Below are 22,318 nucleotides of genomic sequence, written 5' to 3' on the forward strand. Positions count from 1 at the left end.
CGGTGCTGGGTCCTGGCACCGCTCCCCGTGCGGTGTGCTGGGGGCTCGGTGTGGTGACAATCCTTGGGGACAGCTTTTAGCGGGGGGATGCTCTGGATCCGACCCTGCTGCTCCGGTGCTGGGTCCCGGCGGCACCGCGGAGCCGGAGTTGGGTGCAAGCGGTTACTGCCGGAGAGACAGGGCTCCATGTGGGCACCCCGTTACGCCGGCGCTTCCCGGTAGCCCCCAGATGCGGGCTGGCGGTGCGGTTATCCACCCGGTGGTGCCGGAGGGACGTAAAGCCAACGCCAGCCGGGACGAGGCGGTGGCAGCTCCGGTCCCACAGCGAGCGGAGGTCAGTGGTGGCTCCGACGGCCGGTGCCTGGGATGGAACGGGACAAGGACAGAGCGACGCCATGAGCCGATGTCCGGCACCAGGGGCTCTGCCCGGCCGTGGGGTGCCCCATGCCCGGCGCAGTGGCACAGAACCCCCGTCCCCGCGTCCCCCTGAGCCCCGCAGCGGTGCGTGGTGGCACGGCACGGCCACGCTCCCCCCCCCAGCGGCTGCTTCGGGCCCCAGGGTCACACGTGTCGCGGAGCTGCCGGGGGGGAATATTGGATCAGGCAGGAATGTAATATTTATAGGAGGGGGTGAGTCGGCAGGGGGAAACGGAGACATAAAGATTCACCGGTGAGGAAAAGCCAGGACAGAGCCGAGACAAAGTCACCCGCTGCCGGGGGACGCGCGGCCCCGGGGGTGGCAGCCCCGGTGCCCCCCCAGCACTCGAGGGGACGCAGGAGGGTGTGGGTGTCCCGCGGTGGCAGACGGGGATGTCTGCTGCCTGTCCTGTCTCTGGGGACAGGGATGGGATGGGATGGGGACAGGAATGGGTGGGAACAGGAATGGGTTGGGGATGAATGGGATGGGATGGGATGGGGACAGGGACAAGGATGGGGACAGGAATGGGATGGGGACAGGGAAAGGAATGGGATGGGATGGGGACAGCGATGGGATGGGGACAGGAATGGGATGGGGATGGATGGATGGATGGGATGGGATGGGGACAGGGACAGGGATGGGGACAGGAATGGGATGAGCACAGGAATGGGGACAGGGAAAAGAATTGGATGGGATGGGGACAGGGATGGGATGGGGACAGGAATGGGATGGGATGGGGACAGGGACAGGGATGGGGACAGGGAAAGGAATGGGATGGGATGGGGACAGGAATGGCATGGGGACAGGAATGGGATGGGATGGGGACGGGGACAGGGATGGGGACAGGAATGGGATGGGCACAGGGATGGGGACAGGGAAAGGAATGGGATGGGATGGGGACAGGGATAGGTGGGAACAGGAATGGGATGGGATGGGATGGGATGGGATGGGATGGGATGGGATGGGATGGGGACGGGACAGGGATGGGGACAGGGATGGATGGGGACAGGGAAAGGAATGGGATGGGATGGGGACAGGGATGGGATGGGATGGGGACAGGAATGGGGACAGAGACAGGAATGGGATGGGGACAGGGGGACAGGGTTGGTGACAGGAAGGGAAGGTGACAGGGACGGGAATGGGATGGGATGGGGAGGGGGACAGGGATGGGGAGAGGGATGGGGATGAGGAAGGGGATGGGACGGAGACAGGGACAGGGATGAGGATGGGGACAAGGCACAGCCCCTGCAGCCCGGCGTGGCGGCTGCCACCATCCCTCGGCCAGCCCTGCTGGGGGACAGCCGGCTGGGGGGGCTGTGGGCCCCTCCAAGGCTGGAGTCCCCCCCACCCCCCCCCCATCCCCCCAAAACCTGTTCTTAGCTTTAATCCCGACTTTGTCCCTTGTGACCCCAAACACGTGGCGCTGGGCGAGAGGGTGGGGGGGGACGGGGACACCGAGGGGCTGGGGGGGCACGGGGGGTTCTCCCATGTTCAGTGGGGCCGGGGGGGGAGCCCAGGACTCACCGCAGGCTGGGGTGCGCCATGCCGGGGGTCCCCACGGCTCCCCAGCACCCACCGTGTGTCCCCCCCCCAGCACAGGGTGACCCCTCCCCGCAGCCCCCGCCAGCGCCCGTCTCCGTCTGTGCCATTTATCACAGCTAATCACCTTTAATTCAGCAATTTGTCAGTCCGGAGACGGCCCTTGGAGTTCGTTCATTTGGGGTTTTTTTTCTTTTTTTTTTTTTTTTTTCCAAAAAATATAATTATTGTTATTATTCCCCTGATAAGCGCAGGCCCTCCTGTTACAATCGCCTTTGCTTGGACTCTAATAACAATCATTAAAATAAATAATTTTTTTTTTTAAATAAAAGGCAGAGAGAAGAGGGTTGTTTTTTTTAAAAAAAAAAAAAATCTGGGGGGGGTATTGTTTTGTATGCGTTGGAAAATTGTTTCCCAGTAAATCCCGGCCCTTTGTATTAATTTTACATTTTAAAATGTTACCTTGCCAGGGGCAGGGTTGGCACAACTGACTCGGGAAAGGAGAGAGAAGGAGAGAGAGAGAGAGAGAAAAAAACCCTTCTCCTTAATTAGCCCATTTCCCTGTGTGATCAGAGTGCTTATGAAGCAGGTAATGAGCTGGATGGGGGCTGGACGCGGCCGCTCGGCTGCTCCGGCGAGGCTGGACGACCAGTTTTCCCCGCTCCCGCCTCCCATCTTCGGTCCCCTCTTCCCATTTTGGGGTGCTGGGTGCTTTTTGGGTCACCCTCCGCCACCGCCGGCCGTTCGCTGCCATCCCCGTGCCCCCCCCCCCCCGCCATCCACCCCGGGGATGCGCGCTTGGGGCGTCCTGTGTGATGAGTTTGAGCCAGTCTCAGCCCTGCTCGCAGCTGCTGGAGGCTCAGGGGGTGTCGGGGAGCCCTGAGGCTGCTTTGGGGTGGCCGGGGGGGGCTGTGGCCACCGTCCCCATCCCACCCAGGCCCGCGCTGACCCCTCCGGCCACTGACTGCCCCAGGGCCGAGCCGCAGGGGTGCACGCGGAGCTGCTCCTCGGGGTCCGGGAGCGCTGACCCTGGAACCATGGGGTGTTCCTGGTTGTGCTGAGGCGGGGGGGGGGGGCAGCTTTCTGCTGGTGGGAGAGTCACGCTGCGGGAGCCTCCAATTAATTAGCAAAGAAAACGCGCTTGACATGGCCGGGGGGGGGGGAGAAGCCAAGCTGCCAGGTTGGCTCCTCGGGGAGCCGGGGAGTTTGGCCGGCGAGCTTCACCGGCTGCCGCGCCGGTAGCTCCGGGGGTCTGCCGCGTCCCGCCACGGGCAGCAGTTTGGGGAGGAGGGGGGGGTCGCAGGGGTCGCCCCGAGGAGCCGGTGGGCGGTGGGCGGCTGCCAGCGTGCGCCGCGGCGTTCTCCAGTGCCGCTAATCCCTTAATCTCTCCCATAATCAGTGCCAGAAACGCAAATTACGCTGGGATTGTAGCGCACAGCTGCGGCGATGCCAACGCCGCCACGGCGTCGCCGTGAATAACGATTTATTTTATTTTTTATTTTTTTTTCCCCCCGTTTGTGATTTGCTACCAAGCGGTGCCGGTTTATGGGGCGGAAAACAAAGAGGGTTAAACTGGTGGGGTAATGGGGCGGGGGGCAGGGGGGGGCAGTGGGGAGAGCGGTGCGAGATTGGGCTGGATGGGTCACGGTCAAAGCAAGGTTTTGGCGTTGCCGGGGCGGCCGGCATCCCCGCGGGTGGGATGGGGTGAAACGCGGCTCCCGCTGACGCCGCCGGCCGGCTTCTCCCGCAGGTTTCACCGGGGGGACTACACGGTGGAGGTGAGCATCAACGACTACCTGGACATCTACTGCCCCCACTACGAGGAGCCGCTGCCCGAGCGCATGGAGCGCTACATCCTCTACATGGTCAACTACGAGGGGCACGCGTCCTGCGACCACCGCCAGAAGGGCTTCAAGCGCTGGGAGTGCAACCGGCCCAACTCCCCCAACGGGCCCCTCAAGTTCTCGGAGAAATTCCAGCTTTTCACCCCCTTCTCGCTGGGCTTCGAGTTCAGACCCGGCCACGAGTACTACTACATCTGTGAGTGGGGGGCGACGGGGACGGGGACGGGGACGGGGACGGGGACGGGGGGGGTGCCCGGGGGTCTGGCGAGCGCATCCCGGGGACGTCCCCGGCATCTCCCCGCGGCGCAGACCGGACCCGGCGTCTCCGGCTCGCGGCAGAGATCCCAACCGGCACACGCTGGGTGCCGAAAGCCTTCGGCGGGGGCTCTGTCATGGGCACGGGGTGGCCACCAGAGCGGCCAGGATTTTTCCAGGGACCACGGGATGCTGGGGACGTCGTCTCATCCCCACGGGAGCCCCCACCAGGCACCGGTAAAGGTGCTGCGCCGGGGTGGAGGCACAGCCCCGTGTGCTCCCGTGTATTCCCATGTATTCCCCACGCTCCTGTGTATTCCCGCACACTCCCGTGTATTCCCATGTATTCCCCACGCTCCCGTTTATTCCCACACATTCCTGTGTATTCCCATGTATTCACCACGCTCCCGTGTATTCCCACAGATTCCCGTGTATTCCCATGTATTTATTCCCCATGCTCCCCCGTATTCCTGTGCTATCCCACACGCTCCCATGTATTCCCACATGCTCCCGTGTATTCCCGTGCTCTCCCGCACACTCCCGAGTATTCCCGCACTCTCCCACATGCTCCCATGTATTCCCGCACACTCACGTGTATTCCCACATGCTCCCATGTATTCCCGTGCTCTCCCACGCACTCACATATATTCCCATATATTCCTGTATATTCCCATTTGTTCCCACATGCTTCCCTGTGCTCCCGTGTATTCCCATGCTCTCCCACACGCTCCTGTGTATTCCTGCACGCTCCGTATTCCCACACTCTCCCACATGCTCCCATGTATTCCCGCACGCTCCCCTGTATTCCTGTGTATTCCCGCATGCTCCCATGTATTCTCATGTTTTCCCGTGCTCTCCCACACGCTTCTCTATATTCCCCTGTATTCCCATGTATTCCTGCACGCTCCCATGTATTCCTGTGCTCTCCCACATGCTCCCATGTATTTCTGCACACTCCCATGTATTCCTGCATGCTCCTGTGTATTCCCGTGTATTCCCGCATGCTTCCATGTATTCCTGTGTATTCCTGTGCTCTCCCACATGCTCCCCTGTATTCCCGCACACTCCCATGTATTCCCACACGCTCCTGTGTATTCCTGCACTCTTCTGCACGCTCCCGTGTTTTCCCCCGTGCTCCTGTGTATTCCCGCATGCTCCCAAGTATTCCCACCATCTCCCACATGCTCCCGTGTATTCCCATGTGCTCCCGTGTATTCCTGTGCTCTCCCACACGCTCCCATATATTCTATTCCCGCACACTCCCGTGCATTCCCACATGCTCCCATGTATTCCTGCACGGTCCCGAGTATTCCCATGCTCTCCCGCATGCTCCTGTGTATTCCCGTGTATTCCCGCACACTCCCACCTATTCCGGCACGCTCCCGTGTGTTCCAGCGCTCTCGGGGCTGCGCTCCGCTCTCTTGCCCAGCGGATGAAGCCCAAACCGGCCGACCCGCTCCCGGGAAAACTCCTCGGCAGGGTGCCAGGCGCTGCCCGTGGGATCGGGTCCCCCCGGGACAGCGCGGATCAGGCCCTTCCTTGGATTTCCGCCTCCGGAGCGTCTGTGCACGGCAGGGCCAGGACAGAGGAGGGGGAGAGGAACCGGATCGGCTTCCTCAGGAGCCCGCCGGAGCCATGGAAAAATAAGCTAATGGGGCTGGGATGAGGCGCTGGGAGTCCGGCAATCAGTAGAGGGGAAAATAAAAATAAAAATAAATGGGAAAGCGTGACCCCCAAGCACTCGGCGGTGCCACGGGGGGACAGGGACGCCTCTTCCCGCGCGGGAGCCAGCCGGCACGCTTATCTCCCTTATTATTTCTCCCCCTTTTTCCTAAAGCATCTGTTTTCGGCCCACTTAATTTGTTCCTTTTATCTATATTAAATTACCATTTTTCCGCCGTGCCCCCCCCCCCCCCCCAACCTTCTCCCTCTTCCCCGGTAAAATGTCACTCGCCGAATAACCGCGTCTACAACTCTCTCTTTGCCTTCCCCTGTTTTATTTTATTTTTTTTTATGATGATGATGATTTTATTTTTTTTTATTTTTAATGTCGTTAGGGAGAGATTACACAGAAGTAAATGGTGAAGCTGATCATTGCTAAACCGGTTAGAATTCATGTCATGCGGAACATTAGAAATTATGCCTCTTTGAGGAACCGTATTTAGCAGACATGAAAGAAAAGAAATTACCTCCTCCTCCAGCTCGCAAATTGGAATGCCATTAACCTCGCGGGCACGGGGCCGCGCGCGTGCTCCCGGTGGCGGGTCAAGGGCACGGGCTGGCCCCGGGGATGGAGCCGGCGGACGGAGCTGCTGCGGGATGTCCGCGATGCCGCTCGGCACGGCTCGGCATGGCAGGGCGCAGGGTGGCACGGCATGGCTCAGCATGGCACGGGACGGCACGGCATGGCTCAGCGTGGCATGGCATGGCATAGCATGGCACAGGACGGCATGGCTCAGCATGGCACAGCATGGCATGGCATAGCATGGCATGGGACAGCATGGCATGGCTCAGCATGGCAGGGCACAGGGCGGCACGGCATGGCATAGCATGGCACGGGATGGCACGGCATGGCTCGGCGTGGCATGGCATGGCATAGCATGGCACGGGATGGCACGGCATGGCTCAGCATGGCTCGGCATGGCATGGCATAGCATGGCACAGGACGGCATGGCTCAGCGTGGCACAGCATGGCACGGGACGGCATGGCATGGCTCAGCACGGCAGGGCACAGGGCGGCACGGCATGGCATAGCATGGCACGGGATGGCACGGCATGGCTCAGCATGGCTCGGCATGGCATGGCATAGCATGGCACGGGACGGCACGGCATGGCTCAGCGTGGCACAGCATGGCATGGCTCAGTATGGCACAGCATGGCATGGCTCAGCATGGCATGGCATGCCAGGGCATGACACAACGTGGCATGGGACAGCATGGCATGGCATGGCATGATACAGAATGGCATGGCATGGCTCAGCATGGCATGAGACAGTACGGCGTGGCATGGCTCGGCATGGCATGGCACAGAATGGCACGGCATGGCTTGGCTTGGCTTGGCATGGCACAGCATAGCGTGGCTTGGCATGACATAGCATGGCATGGCGTGAGATGGCACGGCATGGCTTGGCATAGCATGGCACGGCATGGCACAGGACGGCATGGCATGGCATGGCACGGAATTGCGCAGCACAGGTTAGCATGGCATGGCATGGATTAGCATGGTATGGCATGGCATGGCTTGGCATGGCATGAGATGGCATGGCGTGGGACGGCATGGCACCTCTTGGCATGGCATGGCCCGGCACAGCACGGCATGGCAGGCACCGGGCGCAGCTCGCATCACTCTCTCCCTTCCCGCGTGGGGTTCAGTGCCAGGGAGGAAAAGAGAAGGGAAGGGTGAAAAAAACCCACCCCTGGGGAGGCTCCGCAGCGTCCCCAGCAGCGCCACGAGGTGGCTGTGCCAGGGCTGTGCCGGGGCTGTGCCGGGGCTGTACCATTGCTATGCCAGGGCTGTGCCACTGCTGTGCCAGGGCTGTGCCGGGGCTGTACCATTGCTGTGCCAGGGCTGTGCCACTGCTGTGCCAGGGCTGTGCCAGGGCTGTGCCAGGGCTGTACCATTGCTATGCCAGGGCTGTGCCACTGCTGTGCCAGGGCTGTGCCAGGGCTGTGCCGGGGCTGTACCATTGCTGTGCCAGGGCTGTGCCATGGCTGTACCAGGGCTGTGCCATGGCTGTACTGGGGCTGTGCCAGGGCTGTACCATTGCTATGCCAGGGCTGTACCAGGGCTGTACCAGGGCTGTGCCAGGGCCGTACCAGGCCATACCAGGGCTGTATCAGGGCTGTGCCGAGGCTGTGCCAGGGCTGTACCATTGCTATGCCATGGCTGTACTGGGGCTGTGCCATTGCTATGCCAGGGCTGTGCCAGGGCTGTGCCAGGGCTGTATCAGGGCTGTGCCGGGGCTGTGCCGGGGCTGTACCATTGCTATGCCATGGCTGTACCAGGGCTGTGCCAGGGCTGTGCCAGGGCTGTACCAGGGCTGTACCAGGGCTGTGCCAGGGCTGTACCAGGGCTGTGCCGGGGCTGTGCCAGGGCTGTACCATTGCTATGCCAGGGCTGTACCAGGGCTGTGCCAAGGCTGTGTCGATGGCATGGGCAAGGTGGTGCCGCCGGTGCAGGATGTGACCGTCAAGAGGTGCGGGGGTGCACAGCCCCCATTGCCGGGGGTGGCGGCGTGCAGGAAGGGGGGGGACAGGGGTGACAGGACAGGGGTGACAGGGAGCCAACGGAGCCTGCGGCCCCTCTGCGCCTGCTCCGCACCTTTATTTGGTAAAAATAAACGGAACGGGTCCTGTGGAGCAACGGGGGGGGTCCCCGGTGTCACCATCCCCCTGCCCCGGGCCCCGCCATGTCCCCCCCTAAGCACCAGAGGGGGGGGACGGTGGTGGCCCAGTGCCACTGGAGGGGACAGGGGGTGCCGGGGCAGCGCTGGCCCCTCGCTGCCGGCTCTCCTGCGAGCGGCATCCCCATTCCCCCTTCTTCCAGCTGAAATTAAACTTTATTGCGAATAATGCTCTCTCCCCTTCTTTAATTCAAAAAAAAAAAAAAAAAAAAAAAAAGAGAGAGAGAGAGAGAGAAAAGAAAATTAAATTCCTTTAAAAACATATATATAAAAATCACATTTTCTCGTATTGAGAAGGGACTTTCACCAAGATAATTATTGCAATTACTCCCTTTCTCTCTCCCAAGGAATATTATTTTTATTCTCTGCCTTTATCCTCATTTCGCCTGTTCCGGGAGAGCCGGGCAGCCCTCCGCGACGGGGACAAAAGCCACACGGGCCGTGTCCCCTGTCCCCAGAGGGAAGCCCCAGCTGTGCTGGGACCACCAGGGACCCTTTACTGGTCTCCCCTGGGATGGGGCAGCCCCAGGCTCCCTCCCACTACAAACTGGGGCGGGGGGGGAGGTTCTGCTGTGCTGGGGATGCTGTGGGGCGGCTCAGTCGCTGGCTGTGTCCCCCCGCCAGCTCCGGGGGGGGCTCTCCCCACAGCAAGCGGGTGCTGGGACCCCCAAAGCGATGCCCCGGAGGACCCTCCGTGGTGGATCCTTATGGCATCCATTGAGGGGTCCCTGCGGGATGTTCCGCGCTGCCGTAACGGCCGTGGCGGGGGCTCGGCGGGCAGGGTTTGCCCGCGCCGGGGGAGGGCAGCCCCCCCCGTGGTGGCTTTTATGGTGGGGACTGTACCCCTCCCAGCGCGGACCCCCCCCCGTCACCAGCCCTGTGCAGTGGGGCTGGATGCGACCACCCATCTCCCAGCCCTGCCCCGGGCATCCCAGTGATGCTGTAGGGGGTCACGGCGTGCGTGGACCTTTTGGGGGGTCCCTGCTCTGTCCCCATGGTGGGGGCCGAGCCGCTGCCCCCCCTAACCCCCCTCTTTCTCTCCCCTTTGCTTCTCTGCAGCCGCGTCCTCCCCGAACACGGTGGACAAATCCTGCCTGAAGCTGAAGGTTTATGTTCGGCCGACAAGTGAGTGAGCCGGGGGGAGCCCGGGGTGCCCCGGGGTGGGGGTCCATCCTGCCCCACGGGGCAAGGGTGATGCTCTCGGTGGCCCTGGGCGAGTGGGGACCGTGGAGGGGGACGCAGGTCCCCCCCCCGGGTGACACCCTGATGGGGAGGGGGACGGTGTCTGGACCGCGGCGGGCGCGTCGCCTGCGTGGGGAACATTTACTGCTGGGTTTCAGATAGGAGGAGTCCGGGGGGGGGGTTGGAGGGGGAGAAAAAAAAATAATAATCTCTGCACAGTGGCTACTTTTCAGAATCAAATAACTCAGCCATTTAAAAAAACAAATTAATAATTTTCTTCTCCTGTTAACGTGTAATTAGCAAATGGCAGCAGCTCTCCCTGGGGAAGGGCTGAGTGCCTGCAAAATGTCACCATTTAAAAGGATGTCTTTCCTTTTTTTTTTTTTTTTTAAATTTTTTTTTTATTTTTTATTTGCATGGCTTTAAAATAAAACCCGATATAATGAAACCATCTGTAAAAAATCATTCTGTTTTGTTCAGGACTAGGGCATAATGGCGGGGAGGGGGACAAAAAATCTTTTCTCCTGATATTATTTTTTTAATAATATCAGGATTTTATTATGCCGATGCCTTGCAGAGAGGAAGGGCCGCCTTTGCACTGCCAAGGGAGAGGGGCTTTGCCCCGGGGGGGCTGCGGGGGCTCCCCGAGGGCCGTCCCGCGCTGGGCACCCCTCGATTGGGTCCGGCCCTGCGACAAATCCCTGAAACCTCCTCATTTACAAGCACCCGGCGCAGGGTGGGGGGACCCCGGTCTCGGGTGACCCCACACAGGGACCCTCCAGGAGAGGGGGGGGGACACAAGGGGATGGAGCATCCTCAGACAGGACCAGGCTCTGCTTTTCCTGGCTCTGAGTCCATAAAAATCCTTAATCCGGTAACAAATGTGAGTGAGCTGAGCCCCGGGAGCCTGTTGACGGCTTTAGCCATCGCTTAACGTGGTCCCCGGAGCGCTCGGGGCTTCCACCAGTTGGGGTTTGGCTGTGGGACCACTGGGCTGTTGGCCGTGGTGGGCTGGTCTGTCCCTGGCCACGGCTGAGCGCCCCCCCCGGCCTCCGCAGCTGATGCCCCTGGCACAAGGGCACCCACCTCGGGCACGGGGGGCTGCGGGGGGGGGTTCAGAGGGGATGGGGTGAAACGCTGCCTGATCCCAGTTAGAGGGCAGGGACCGGAGGGATCTGGGGGGGGGATCGGTACCCAGCTCCGCACCACGGGGGAGGAGGGTGCTGCATCAGCGGCATCCAGACCCCAACCCCCGGGGTGCTGAGCATCCCCCCCCCTCTGCCAGGCTGGGATCAGACCCCAACCCCCGGGGTGCTGAGAATCCCCCCCCCTCTGCCAGGCTGGGATCAGACCCCAACCCCCGGGGTGCTGAGCATCCCCCTGCCTCTGCCAGGCTGGGATCAGACCCCAACCCCCGGGGTGCTGAGCATCCCGCCCCCGGGGTGCTGAGCATCCCCCCCTCTCCCAGGGCAGGATGGGACCCCAACACCTGGGGTGCTGATGCCAGGGCTGGGATCAGACCCCAACCCCCGGAGCGCCGAGCATCCCCCCAGCTCTGCCGCCAGCTCACGCCTCCTTCTCTCTCTCCCTCCCCTTCCGCAGACGATTCCCTCTACGAGTCCCCGGAGCCCATTTTCACCAGCAACAACTCCTGCTGCAGCCTCAGGGTCCCCCCCGCCGTGCTGGTGGTGGTGCCGGTCGTCTGGACGCTGCTGGCCTCGTAGCACCGAGGGTGACGTGCCGGGGAGCGGCTCCCGGGGGGAAGGAGCCAGCCGGGGCCCAGGTCCCGGCCACCCCGAATCGCCTTCCAGCCCTGGCTACTGCGCTGCCCGGGGAGGTCGCCGGCGCGGAGGCTTGGTGCTGCTGGGGAGAAGCTCGCCCGGATCCTGCCACCGCGTGAAGTCCTTGTCCCCATATGGCCACCCGCGCCGGGAAGGGTGAGGGGCTGCCCCACGGGACGGATGCTGGCTGCGCACACCGACGTCTCCCGGCACTGCACTGCGGCTCGCTGGGCTCCGGCTCTCCCTCTCGGATGTCGCTTTTTACATTTCTAGACCAAATATAGAGTTCCTCGTTTGGCTTCTTTTTTTTTTTTTTTTTTTTAAAAAAAAAAAAAGGAAAAAAAATTTTATTTTTATTTGTCGGGTTGTTTCAGTCCGGGCTTCCCCGTGGCAGACTGACCTGGCGCGGGGCCGGGCACAGCCCCCTCCCGCCGAGCCCCCGGCCGGGGCGGCCGCAGCACCCAGCCAATGCCGGGACAGATGGAGAGGACGCCGGGACAGACAGACGGGACACCCGCCATGGTGCCCACGGCTCCCTTGTCACAGACTCCTTCCCAGCCTGGCTGTGGCTCCGGCAACAGGACGTCGCGGTGCCAGCCCTGCCGCGCTGCCCCTGCCACCCCCCGCCACGGGGCTGGGGGGCCGGGACGGACACGAGCCCCCGGTGGGGTGACCCCGTCCCCACTGCTCGTGCCGTGGATGTCACCGCTGTCCCCATGGGCGGCTCCGCGAGCGGCAAAGCAAACTGGACGCAGCCGAGGGGAGCAGCGGGGATGATGGAGGGCACGGAGAGCAGCGGGGACGATGGATGGCTGGCACAGGGAGCACCGGGGACGACTGGTGGCACAGGGAGCACCGCCGGGCGCTGGCAGCCGGCAGGCCGGGCTCGCCCAGCAGCTGGAATGGCTCCGAAGGCGTTTGGCCGGAGCCGGGACCGGAGCCCTCATCCCGGCAGGGCTGATCTCTCCAGGGCAGGAGCACGGTGCTGGCCCGCCACGGGCAGGTTTTCCTCTTCCACACACAGCTCTGCACCGCGTCCCCCCGCCAACACCGCGGGGGTGCGAGACCCCCCCCCCTCCCAAGGGGTTGTCCAGGAGCCGCGTGCGGGACCATCGCGGCGCTCCCCATGGTCGCCCCTTCGCCCCCCGGCTGCTGCTGGCGTCCCCGGGGCTGGGCTTGGGGATTTTCTCCTTTTCCTTCTTTGCATTAATAAGAAAAACCCACCCAACCCCCCCGCCCCAGGCCGAGGTTGGCCCTGACCCCAGGGGGTGGCAGGAGCCCAGGGAGGGGTTCCCCCCGCAGCCCCCGGGGCCTGACCCCTCCTCGCCTTAAATCTGGGGCTGTCCCACCCCAGGGGGGGTCCCGTGCCCGTCCCGCAGAGTCCCCCCCCACACTTGGGGGGGTCGGTGGTCCCGGGGGACGAGGGCAATGGGCTCAGACCCGGCCAAAGCCCCTCCTGCGGGCGCCTTTCCCAAACCCACCCCAGACCCTTCGGTGGGGGGGGCCGGGTTGGGGGGGGGGGGGGGGCGAACCCCCGTCCCTGTACATAGAGCGCTATACTGTGAGCGGTTTTGGGTTTGTTTTTTGTTTTTTGTTTGGTTTTTTTTTTTTATGTATTGTTGAGAATGAATTTTATGGAAGGGTTTATTTTATTTTTATTTTATTTTTTATTTTCTAGACTAGGAAGCTGAAATCTCGCAATAAAGCTCATCTCGACCATCCTCCCCCCCCCCCGCCCCGCCCGCCCCCCCCAAAAAAAAAAAAGTAAAAAAAAAATAAAAAACAAAAACAAAACCCACAATAATTAAAAAAAAAAAAAAATAAAAATCGCATTCCCCGCTGTCCCGTCCCTGTCCCCGTGTGTCCAGACCAGGTTGTGGTTCTCGAAAGGCGAGCGAAAGCACCGCGGGTGTCGGGGGGGGGGGGGATAAGGGAGGGCACCCATCCTGCCGGGCGCTGAGCACCCACCGGGCTCCAGCAGCCCCCACCGGGCTCCAGCAGCCCCCACCCGCCGCGGTGCCGGCTCGGGGGGGTGGGGGGGGGTGGGGGGGGGCGAGCGGCGATGGCAAAACCTGGCTTTTGGTCTGTGTTTTATATATATATAGATTATATATATAAATATCTATATTGTGTACAGCGACCGTGGGAGAGCGACAAAGCGGAGGCGGCAGCGTGGCTGGCAGTCGGGGTTGGGGGGGGGTAAGGTTTGAGGGGGGGGGGGGGCTTCGTCGTGGCTGGGTTGTTCCCCCCCCCCCCCCCGGGAGCGTAGTTGGGGGGTGAGGCGGGTTGGGGGGGGGATTGGGGGTGCGCAGCCCCATGGCGGGCGCTGGTTCCGCGCGTTGGTCTCCGTTCCGCCCCGCTTCGTCCTTCGCCACCACGCCGCTTGTCGTCCTCCCCGTCGTGATGATGGTACCGGATCACCCCCCCACCCCCTCCCCGGCCCCCCCCACCCCCCTCCTCCCCCCCCCCGTTTGGATTCTGTATTTTTTTATAATAAAATACAAATAAATGTCGTGCGAGGCCCTTGCTTTCGAGAAATGACTTTCCCTCCCGGGGCTGCGGCCATTCGGGCTGAGCCGTGCCGTGTCCCCGAGGGGGGGGGGAGAGGGGGGGGGCCGGTCCCCCGTGGGCACCGGGAAGCCACCGGCCCGGGGGGAGCCAACGCCAGCACTGGGAGGGGGGGGGGGGGGAGGCACACCGGGCTCCGTCCCCTCTCCCCCGGTGCAACGGGGCTGTGAAGCCAGACCGCTCTGCTGGGTGGTGTGTTAATTACGGGAAGGATTTAATTACCGCGTTAATGAATAATAATGGATATTAAATTAATTAATATGCAATTGTTGATAGTACTTAATTATTGGAGGCGATGCAGCCTGGCGGGTGGGCGCTCGGGGCTGGGATGCTCCGGTGTCTCCCCCGGCTGCTCGCCCGCCTCTGCCTCAGTTTCCCCCGTGCTGGGACGGTGTTGGGCCACCAAGAGGTGACATCCCGGGGTGGGGGGGGCGGTGGGAACCACCAAAGCCACCAGGCTCCTCGTAGGTGGCATCGCGACCCCCAGCCCTTGGCAGAGCAGGCCCAGCCAGGGAGGGGGGCAGGACACCCCCCCCCCGCTTGCTCTTTTTTTTTTTTTTCTTTAAATACTAAATAACTTTTTTGTGCGGCCCGTGTTCATTCCCGGCGTTTATTCCAGCGTAATTAGCAGAATAGGAGCAATCCGCTGTTAATTAATTCAGGCTCGTACAGCTGATCCGAGGCTCTGAAGTTTGCCACGAGAGGGTGAAAGACTAATTTTGCTTTTTAATCAGGGCCATCTGTGTGCCAGGAGCTGGGGGCGGGGGGGGGGGGGGGGGGAAATACCAGCAGGGGCGGCTCTGCCAGCGACGGGCTCCGGCAGCGAAAAGTGCCAGAGAAAGAGCCCGGTGGGGTCTTTTTACCCCCCCCAAAAAAATTGCGATTTTTTTTTTTAGCCCCAGTCAGGACGGTTTTTTGAGGCCCCGACTCATGATTTTTTTTAACGCTGGGGGGGGCGCGGGGGGAGTGTGTTGGAAATAGGGAGTTAAAAATAGCAAAGTGGCAGGCGCCAGGCTGAGACGGATCGCCGTTAGGTGATTAATTAATAAGAGCCGTGGAATTTTTAAGGCCTGAAAGGGATGATTTAGGTCTGGTGGCACCGGCTCTCGGTGGGGTTTGATGGAGGGACCCGAGGTGACGGGGAGTCGCTTCCCCCCCCCCCCCCCCCCCCCCCCCCCCCCCCGCCGCGGACACCCCCACACCCCCAGGTATCGCCCACCCTTCGGTCCTTGATTACCTTGAACCCGGGGCTGGGGGTCCTGCGTCCCCCCCCCCCCCCCCCTTCTCCTGCCCCGGGTGGGGGGTGTCCCGTGGTCGGGGGTCTCGCCAGCCCCCTGCAAAGGGGAGAGGGGACGCGGGGACACGCGGGTGATTGGAGCCGGGTCATTAACGCAGCCGCTAATTGGGGTTGGAACAACCACGGGGGAGCCGGGGGCAGCTCGGGGTGCCGGGGTCGGGCCCGTCCCGGCCGCCGCCGCGTCCCGGTACCGGGTGGGGGAACCGCGGTCCACGCGAATAACGAGAGCGGGGAGGGACGGGGGGACACGACGAATAACGGGAGCGGTTTTCCCGGTTTTTTCCTGGTCTTGAGGTGTCTGGCGCTGCTGGAAAACAAAGAATTCCCCTGCGCGCTGCCCCGGGAAATGAATCACCTCTTAAATCTCCGCTTCCCTGTGACGGCACATGCGGAAGAAGGGGAAAAAACGCACCCCCCCCCCAGCCCCGGGGGGGTTCCCCACCGGTAGGAGCTTCCCCCCAGCCCTGTGACCCCCCGAATATGCCCCGTCCCAGCTACAATCTGGGTTTTGCTGGCAACCAGGGACTGGGGGGAAGGGGGGTCTGGTTCCCCCCCCAGGGCAGCGGGGGACCCATTGCCGAGGGGTGGGATGGGGCACCCTTGGGATCCCCTGAGCCCTGGGTTGCCGTTGGGCTTGGGGTGGGGGGGCCTGCGGCTGGGGCGATGCTCCCGAGCGCTGCTGGCCCCGCGGGGGGAGGCAGGGGGTGTCACGTATGGCTGGTGGTGCCTGAAATGGGTTTTTACGGGCCTGAGTCTCCTCTAGCACCAATTTTACACCGTGGACGGGGGTTCAGGGCTGACGGGGATGTGGCTTCTCCTCCATCAGGACCCCACAGCTGGGCGCGGGGCGGGGGGGCTGGGGCTGGGGCTGGGCCCTCCTTCCAGGGGTTCGGTTGTGGGGTGGCTCATGGTCCCCACCTTCCCCACGAGCCATGATTCACCTGCTGAGGGGTGAAGGGGGGGCTCTCCTGGCATGACCCTGCTCCAGGACACCTTCTTCCCCCTCCTCCTCCTCCCAGCCTGTGTTCAGCTCTATCTCCCCCCCCCCCAACCAGCTGCTGGACCCACATCTGGCTGCAGAGGCGGATGCAGGAGCTGCCCCCTGCGATGCCGAGGGCGCTGCTGAGGTGCTGGTGGCCACGGGCAGGGTTGGGTCGCCTCCAAGGGCAGGTTTGGGAGGTGACAGCCCCGTGGCTGTGACCCTGCGGCGTCCTGGTGCTCCTGACCCGCTCCGGTGCGAAGGCCCTGGGGCAGTTTGGGGGTCACAAGTCCCCGAGGCGGCAGCGACTCAGTCACGGTGGGCACCTTTCCGAGGCAAGCAGCTCCGCCGCATGCTGCTCCTTGCTCCGTTTCAGCATTTTGGTGTTAATAGTTTTTTTTTTTTTCCTTTTAATCCCATGAAGGCAGCGGGCGCACCATGCTCCACTGGCCCGTGGAATATCCCGCCTGGCACCAAGTTACAGCCGCAGACAGTGCAGGAGCCTGATCCGCAGCTTGCTCGGGAGGGTGTAGCCCCCCAGCCCCCAAGATTTACACCTCGGTGGGGCTCAGGATCCGGCCAGCAGCTCACCAGTTCCCGCAGCACCTCTCTGGCTTCCCTCCTCTTCTCCTCGCTCCAGATCCAGAAGCACGCGGGCGAAACGCAGCCGGAGGAGGGATGCTCAGCTGGGCAGGTCTGATCCTACCGTGCTTTGCAGCGGGGTTTTCCCAATTTGTGCTGCCGAGGGGCCCAGCCTGGTGCCTGCTCAGGGTGGTGGTGGTGGGGGGTGCCACCCCGGCTCCCCCTGCAGCGCTGGGGGCAGCCCCGGAGCCCGTGTGCCGAGGGGAAACATTCACCATGAGCTCTCCCTGGGGGTACTCGGGGCACCCTGAGCTAAAAATGATCTTTTCTGCAAAGGTTGATGGATTTCCCAACCTTCCTGGAGCTGTGACCCCCCCGGCTCCGGCCAGCCCACCCACCCAAATGCTCCGGGGTCCCTCCCTGCGAGCTGCCCCTCGTCCCCTCCCCAACATCTGCCATCGATTTGCTCCCTTCAAATGAATTCCCCGAGGCCAGGCTGCCCCCTCGCCGCCCTGCGTCCCCCCAGCCTTGTGCTGTGGCTTGTGGATGCTGCAGAGCTCAGGCTCCTGGTGGCCACCAAGGTTTGCAGGGTGGCCACTGAGGTCACATGGTGCCACCTGGCTCCCGGCGCGGGGGGACCCCCTGTCCCCACTGCTTGTTTTCTGCTGCCTGGCTGCCACATCTGTGCTCCTGTCCCTCCTGCCACCCCCTCCCCGGCCTTATCCCCTGATGGGTACAAGCGACATGACCAGAAATGTCCGTGTTCCAAGCTGCCGGGTGCTGAGCCCCCAGGAAAGGAACAGATCGGGGCGGGGGGGGTGTGATTTATGAAAATAGCATGAGATGAGAGCAGGGAATTGGCCGAGCAGGGGGTGCGGGATGCCAGCACCCACCACCGCTCCCCGAGCAGCACCCGCACCTTTGCTCCAGCCGATCGGGATGCGGGGCCGTGCCTGGCCATGGTGCGGGGGGGTGGTGGGGGGGGTGTGTGTGCATTGTGCCTGGACCCCCCCCCCCACCTCTGTCCTTCTGCGGCCATCGATTTCCGCGGAACAAGGCAGCCGGGTGTGTAATTGCGCGCAGCGATGGCAGCTCCTTTACATGCCGTTCGGCGGGGCCCTGCTCGCAGGAAATGAAACTTTTCAGGCCACTAGACATTTAGTTTTCTTCAGCTGTTAATTCCCCCGGGGAGGGGAGGGGAGGGGGGGGTGGGCTGGGGGGGCTGCCACAGCCGTAGGGAGCCATGGGTGAGGTGACCTCGAGGGGAGGGGGGGGGTCACCGCTCCTTGCCTGCACCCGGGGAACCTTCCCTGACCCTTTTCCTCCCACCCCAGCTGGTGGGAGAGGGGAAGCAGGTGCTGAGCATCCCTGTCTCAGCCCCCTCCCACCCCCAGGGCTTTGCTGGGGAGGGGGGAACGATGCCCCAGGCACCGAGCGAGCATCCATCCCCCTCGGCGAGCTCCTCTCCCGCAAGGTAAGCGGCATTATATCCGGCCCGATTGCTCCAGCATGATCCTCCTGAATGTTGCACAGCATGTACACGGCGTCTTATGGAAAATACATGCCCCTGGGTGAGCCTTTTAATAGCGATGGCTCCTGCCCGGGGGGGCGGAGTGGGGAGCGGGGGGGGGGGGGAGGGCGGAGGGGGCCGCTCTCTGCCACGGCGGTGCCAAGAAATGATTGAAAAGTTGGGGCTCGCCGTAGGAAACCCGCTGCTGGGGGGAACAACGTGTTTTCGTTCCCCTGCCAGGTAACAAATGAAAAGAATAGCAATGAATGCTAATGGGGACGCTGCGGAGATGAGATGGGCTGGGGTGGGGGGGCCAAGGGCCGGGGGGGGGGTCCGGTGCTGGTGGGAGCTCCTGGGGGACCCCGGTTTTGGGGGCTGGGGGCGGCTGTGTGGCAGCCAGCACGGGGCTGGGGGGGTGGGGGTGGTGCCACGGGGGAGGATGCTCTGTCTGTACCAAAATCTCTTCTTCTTACAGCAAAACGTGGTTGGGGGAAGGCGTCACCCCCCCAGGATTCCCCTCGGCGGGATCTCCCGGCCTTGGGGAGCCGGTCCCGGCTTCTCGCCCCCCCCTTCTCCCCCCCCAGCTCCATTCCATGGCCCGGCCGCCGCCGAAGCTGGGAAGGGCTGAGCTGTTTGTAAATGCAACCGGTCTGGAAAGCGGGAGGGTAAACACGGATGAATAGCCTTCATCCACTCCAGTAAATATTTTATATCACACACCAAGAAAAGACACTCCTATTTAAATGATTTATAAAGGAAGATCATGTAGAGGTTTCTATAAAATATGTAGGGCTCCTAATCCCGACATCATCAAGCAAAGAGGACTGAAATCATATATTACCTTTTCAACAGCCTCGCCGGCTGCAGGGATACAACTGACAAATAAAAGTGTGTTTACAGCTTTTGGGCTCCTCTGGGGAGAGGTAAATCACGGCGGGGGTGGGAAGGGGGAAAGGAAGCCGGAAATTAAGTGGCAATTTCTGTCCAGGGCGGGGGGGGCGGATTTGGAGGTGCCGGTGTCCCCATCCCGCATGGAGATGCGCGGGGTGCGGGGATGCTCGTCCCCCGGCGGGACCCTGGGGGGGTTGGCTACGGGGTGCGGACCCCCACCGGGACGCCCAATGGGTTGGTGCGGGGGGGAGGGGGCATGCCCCGCTCCCCTCCCCAGCGGGGCTGGACCGAGCGCAGCCCTCAGGGATGGGAGGGGGGGGGCGGGCACCAGCGGCGTCAGGATCAGGCCCGCGGGGATACGGCCCTTTTAACCTTGGGGCCGGCTTCCCCCCCCCACCTCCACGCTGCCACTCAACGCTCCCATGGGGTCCATTTATTGAGGGGGGGGGGAGTTCCCCCTCCCGCCCCTTCCCCGCGGACCCACCCGCCGCCGCCACCTCCCCACCGGCAGCCGGGGGGAGCCGCGGCCCCGGCAGCCGGCCCGCACCGGGGAAGGGAAGGGGAGGGGGGGTACGGCCGGGCTCTGGCAGCGGCGGCGGCGCTTTGGCAGGCGGCGACGGGAGCAGCAGCCGATGGGGCCCCGGCCGCCGCGTTATTAAGGGATTAGCAAGTTGTCTTGGCGCTCAATTGTAGATAAGTGCCGCATTTTGTATTATCTTTTCACGCTGCACCGCGAAGGATGACAAAGAGACAACATGGGTGTCATGGCCTTCAGCATATCATTAAGGGTAATTTGTCTTGCGGGGAGGGGGAGGGCGAAGGGAGAAGAGGGGAAGGAGAGGAGGCGAGGGAGGAGAGGGAAAAGCAGCCCGGGAGGAGAGAGGGGATTAAAAACTAAAGAGAGGAGATTAGGAGTGAAATGCGAACCGTATTCAGAGGCAGCCAGGCAGGGAGAAGCAAATAGCCGAGGAGGGGACGGTCGTCCCCGGGGGCTCAGCCCGGCGGCGGGGGCCGGGCCGTGGGGGGGAGAAAGCCCCGGGGCTGGGGTCGCGGGGGGGGCGGGGGGATGAGGGTTCGGAGACACCCCCCCCTCTTCTTTTCCAGCACAGAAGAGCCCCCAATCCGCCCCCAGCCTCAATCACACGCATTAATCTATAATGATAAGCAGCCAGCCGGGCGGTGTCACAGGCAATAAGGTGCACACCGGAGGGCTCCGGTGAATCCATTTCCCCCTTTCATGACTGACTAACCATTGTCATCAGCCTGGGGGGGGTCCGGGAGCGGCGGGGGGGGGGCATGGCATGGTGGCAGCTCCCTGGTGCAACCCGCTCCTCGGTGCAACCCCATTTCTCAGGGGTTTTGCAGCCCCCACCTCCCCCCCCTCCCCAGCCCCATCCTCACTCAGCACATGGCAGCCAAACCCCCCGTGTAGGAACCGGCAGGGGCTGCTCCCCCCCCTCGCCGGGCAGCGAAGGGTAAAAGAAAAGTGTAAAAGCAAGAGGAAAATGTAGCAGAAAGCCGCCAACCCCCTCCCACCCCCCGGCCCAGGCCCGGGGAAGGGGGGCTGAGCCGGCGGTGGTTTGCTCTATCGGTCAATCAATCAATCAGGAGTAAAGGCGCGGGTATCGATCGGGGGAAGATGGTTTGGTTTTTTTTTTTTTTCTTTTCGGGGGCCGGGAAATGGAAATCTGCATCTTGGAGACGGGCGAAGGGAGCCGCCGTCGCTGCTCCGAGGAGCCGCCGACCCGACCTGCAGGAGGAAAAACCCTCCGACGACCCCCACACCCCCCCCCCCCGAGCCCGGGCCGCCCGAATCCCCCTGGGGCGGCGAGAGGCCGCTGCCACCCCCGGGGGACGCAGCCACCTCCCGGGCGAGGGTATCAGGTGCCACCGTGGTCCCTCCCTTCGCCGGGGGGACCGGGGCTGGCGGGGACGGGGCATCTCTCCCGCCGCCCCCCCCCTTCTGATAATCCTATTTTTGAACCAGAGGATTAGGATCAATACTTCACTCCTAATGCTGCGGTAATACAGTGTTACACCGCCAGCGCCAGTTCCCTGCTGAAACACTTAAGGTAGTTTAAACCCATTTGTGCCGGGGAGTGCCGTGAATCCACAACGAGCTCCTCGCAGGGCGCAGGCAGAGCCCGCTGGGTCCCGGCCTGGCGGCCGCCCGCCCACCTGCTAGCCAAATCCAGCCCTGGGTAGCCACAGCCAGCGAGGGGACCGTGGCCCTTTGAACCCCGGGACTCCTGGACTCCAAGGGGGGCCGGGCCGGGAAGGGGCTTGGGTGCATCGCTGTGTCCCCTGCGGCCGGACGGGCAGGAATTGCCCACGCTGCCTGTCCTAGGGCCACTGCTGGCCCTGCTGCAGGTGGCCAAGCCCTTGTGCAAGCAGCCCACAAGCCCTCGTGCAAACGGTTGTGGCCCCCGGGTTTTGGTTGACCCAGGTTTTTGGGTGACCCTGGCTCTGACTCAGATTTTGGGTGACCCCCAGGTTTTGGGTGACCTTGGCTCTGTCCCCGGGTTTTGGGTGACCCCCGGGTTTTGGGTGAAACGCAGCTCTGCCCCGGGGATTTGGGTGACCCCAAGGTTTTGGGTGACCCCCAGCTCTGCCCCCAGGTTTTGGTGACTCCCATGTTTTGGGTGACCCCGGCTCTGCCCCCGGCATTTGGGTGACCCCCAGGTTTTGGGTGAAACCCAGCTCTGCCCCTGGGTTTTGGTGACCCCCAGGTTTTGGGTGACCCCCAGCTCTGCCCCCGGGATTTGGGTGACCCCTGGGTTTTGGGTGAAACCCGGCTCTGCCCCTGGGTTTTGGTGACTCCCATGTTTTTGGGTGATATTGGCTCTGCCCCCGGGTTTTGGTGACCCCCCCGGGTTTTGGTGACCCCCCCAGGTTTTGGGTGACCCCAGCTCTGTCCCCGGGATTTGGGTGACCCCCGGGTTTTGGGTGATCCCGGCTCTGCCCCTGGGTTTTGGTGACCCCCAGGTTTTGGGTGACGCTGGCTCTGTCCCTGGGATTTGGGTGACCCCCGGGATTTGGGTGACCCCCAGGTTTTGGGTGACCCCCAGCT

At 62.8% G+C, this 22,318-nt stretch overlaps 1 protein-coding gene across 2 annotated transcripts in view; it reads left to right on the forward strand.

Moving 5' to 3' along the window:
- The window catches only part of EFNA2 (ephrin A2), a 55,098-nt gene extending 43,590 nt beyond the window's left edge, over nucleotides 1-11,508 (forward strand). Inside the window, exons 2-4 of one of the 2 annotated variants that reach the window (XM_074565538.1) lie at nucleotides 3,708-3,997; nucleotides 9,518-9,583; nucleotides 11,243-11,508. In XM_074565538.1, the coding sequence (XP_074421639.1) occupies nucleotides 3,708-3,997; nucleotides 9,518-9,583; nucleotides 11,243-11,364 (478 nt within the window). In that variant the 3' untranslated portion in view covers nucleotides 11,365-11,508. Of the gene's footprint in view, nucleotides 1-3,396; nucleotides 3,998-9,517; nucleotides 9,584-11,242 lie in introns of those variants that run through there. The other variant, XM_074565537.1, reaches the window with a different exon arrangement.
- Nucleotides 11,509-22,318: the final 10,810 nt, after the last annotated feature.

The sequence above is a fragment of the Larus michahellis genome, chromosome 23 (assembly GCF_964199755.1).
Source record: "Larus michahellis chromosome 23, bLarMic1.1, whole genome shotgun sequence".
Lineage (NCBI taxonomy): Eukaryota > Metazoa > Chordata > Aves > Charadriiformes > Laridae > Larus > Larus michahellis.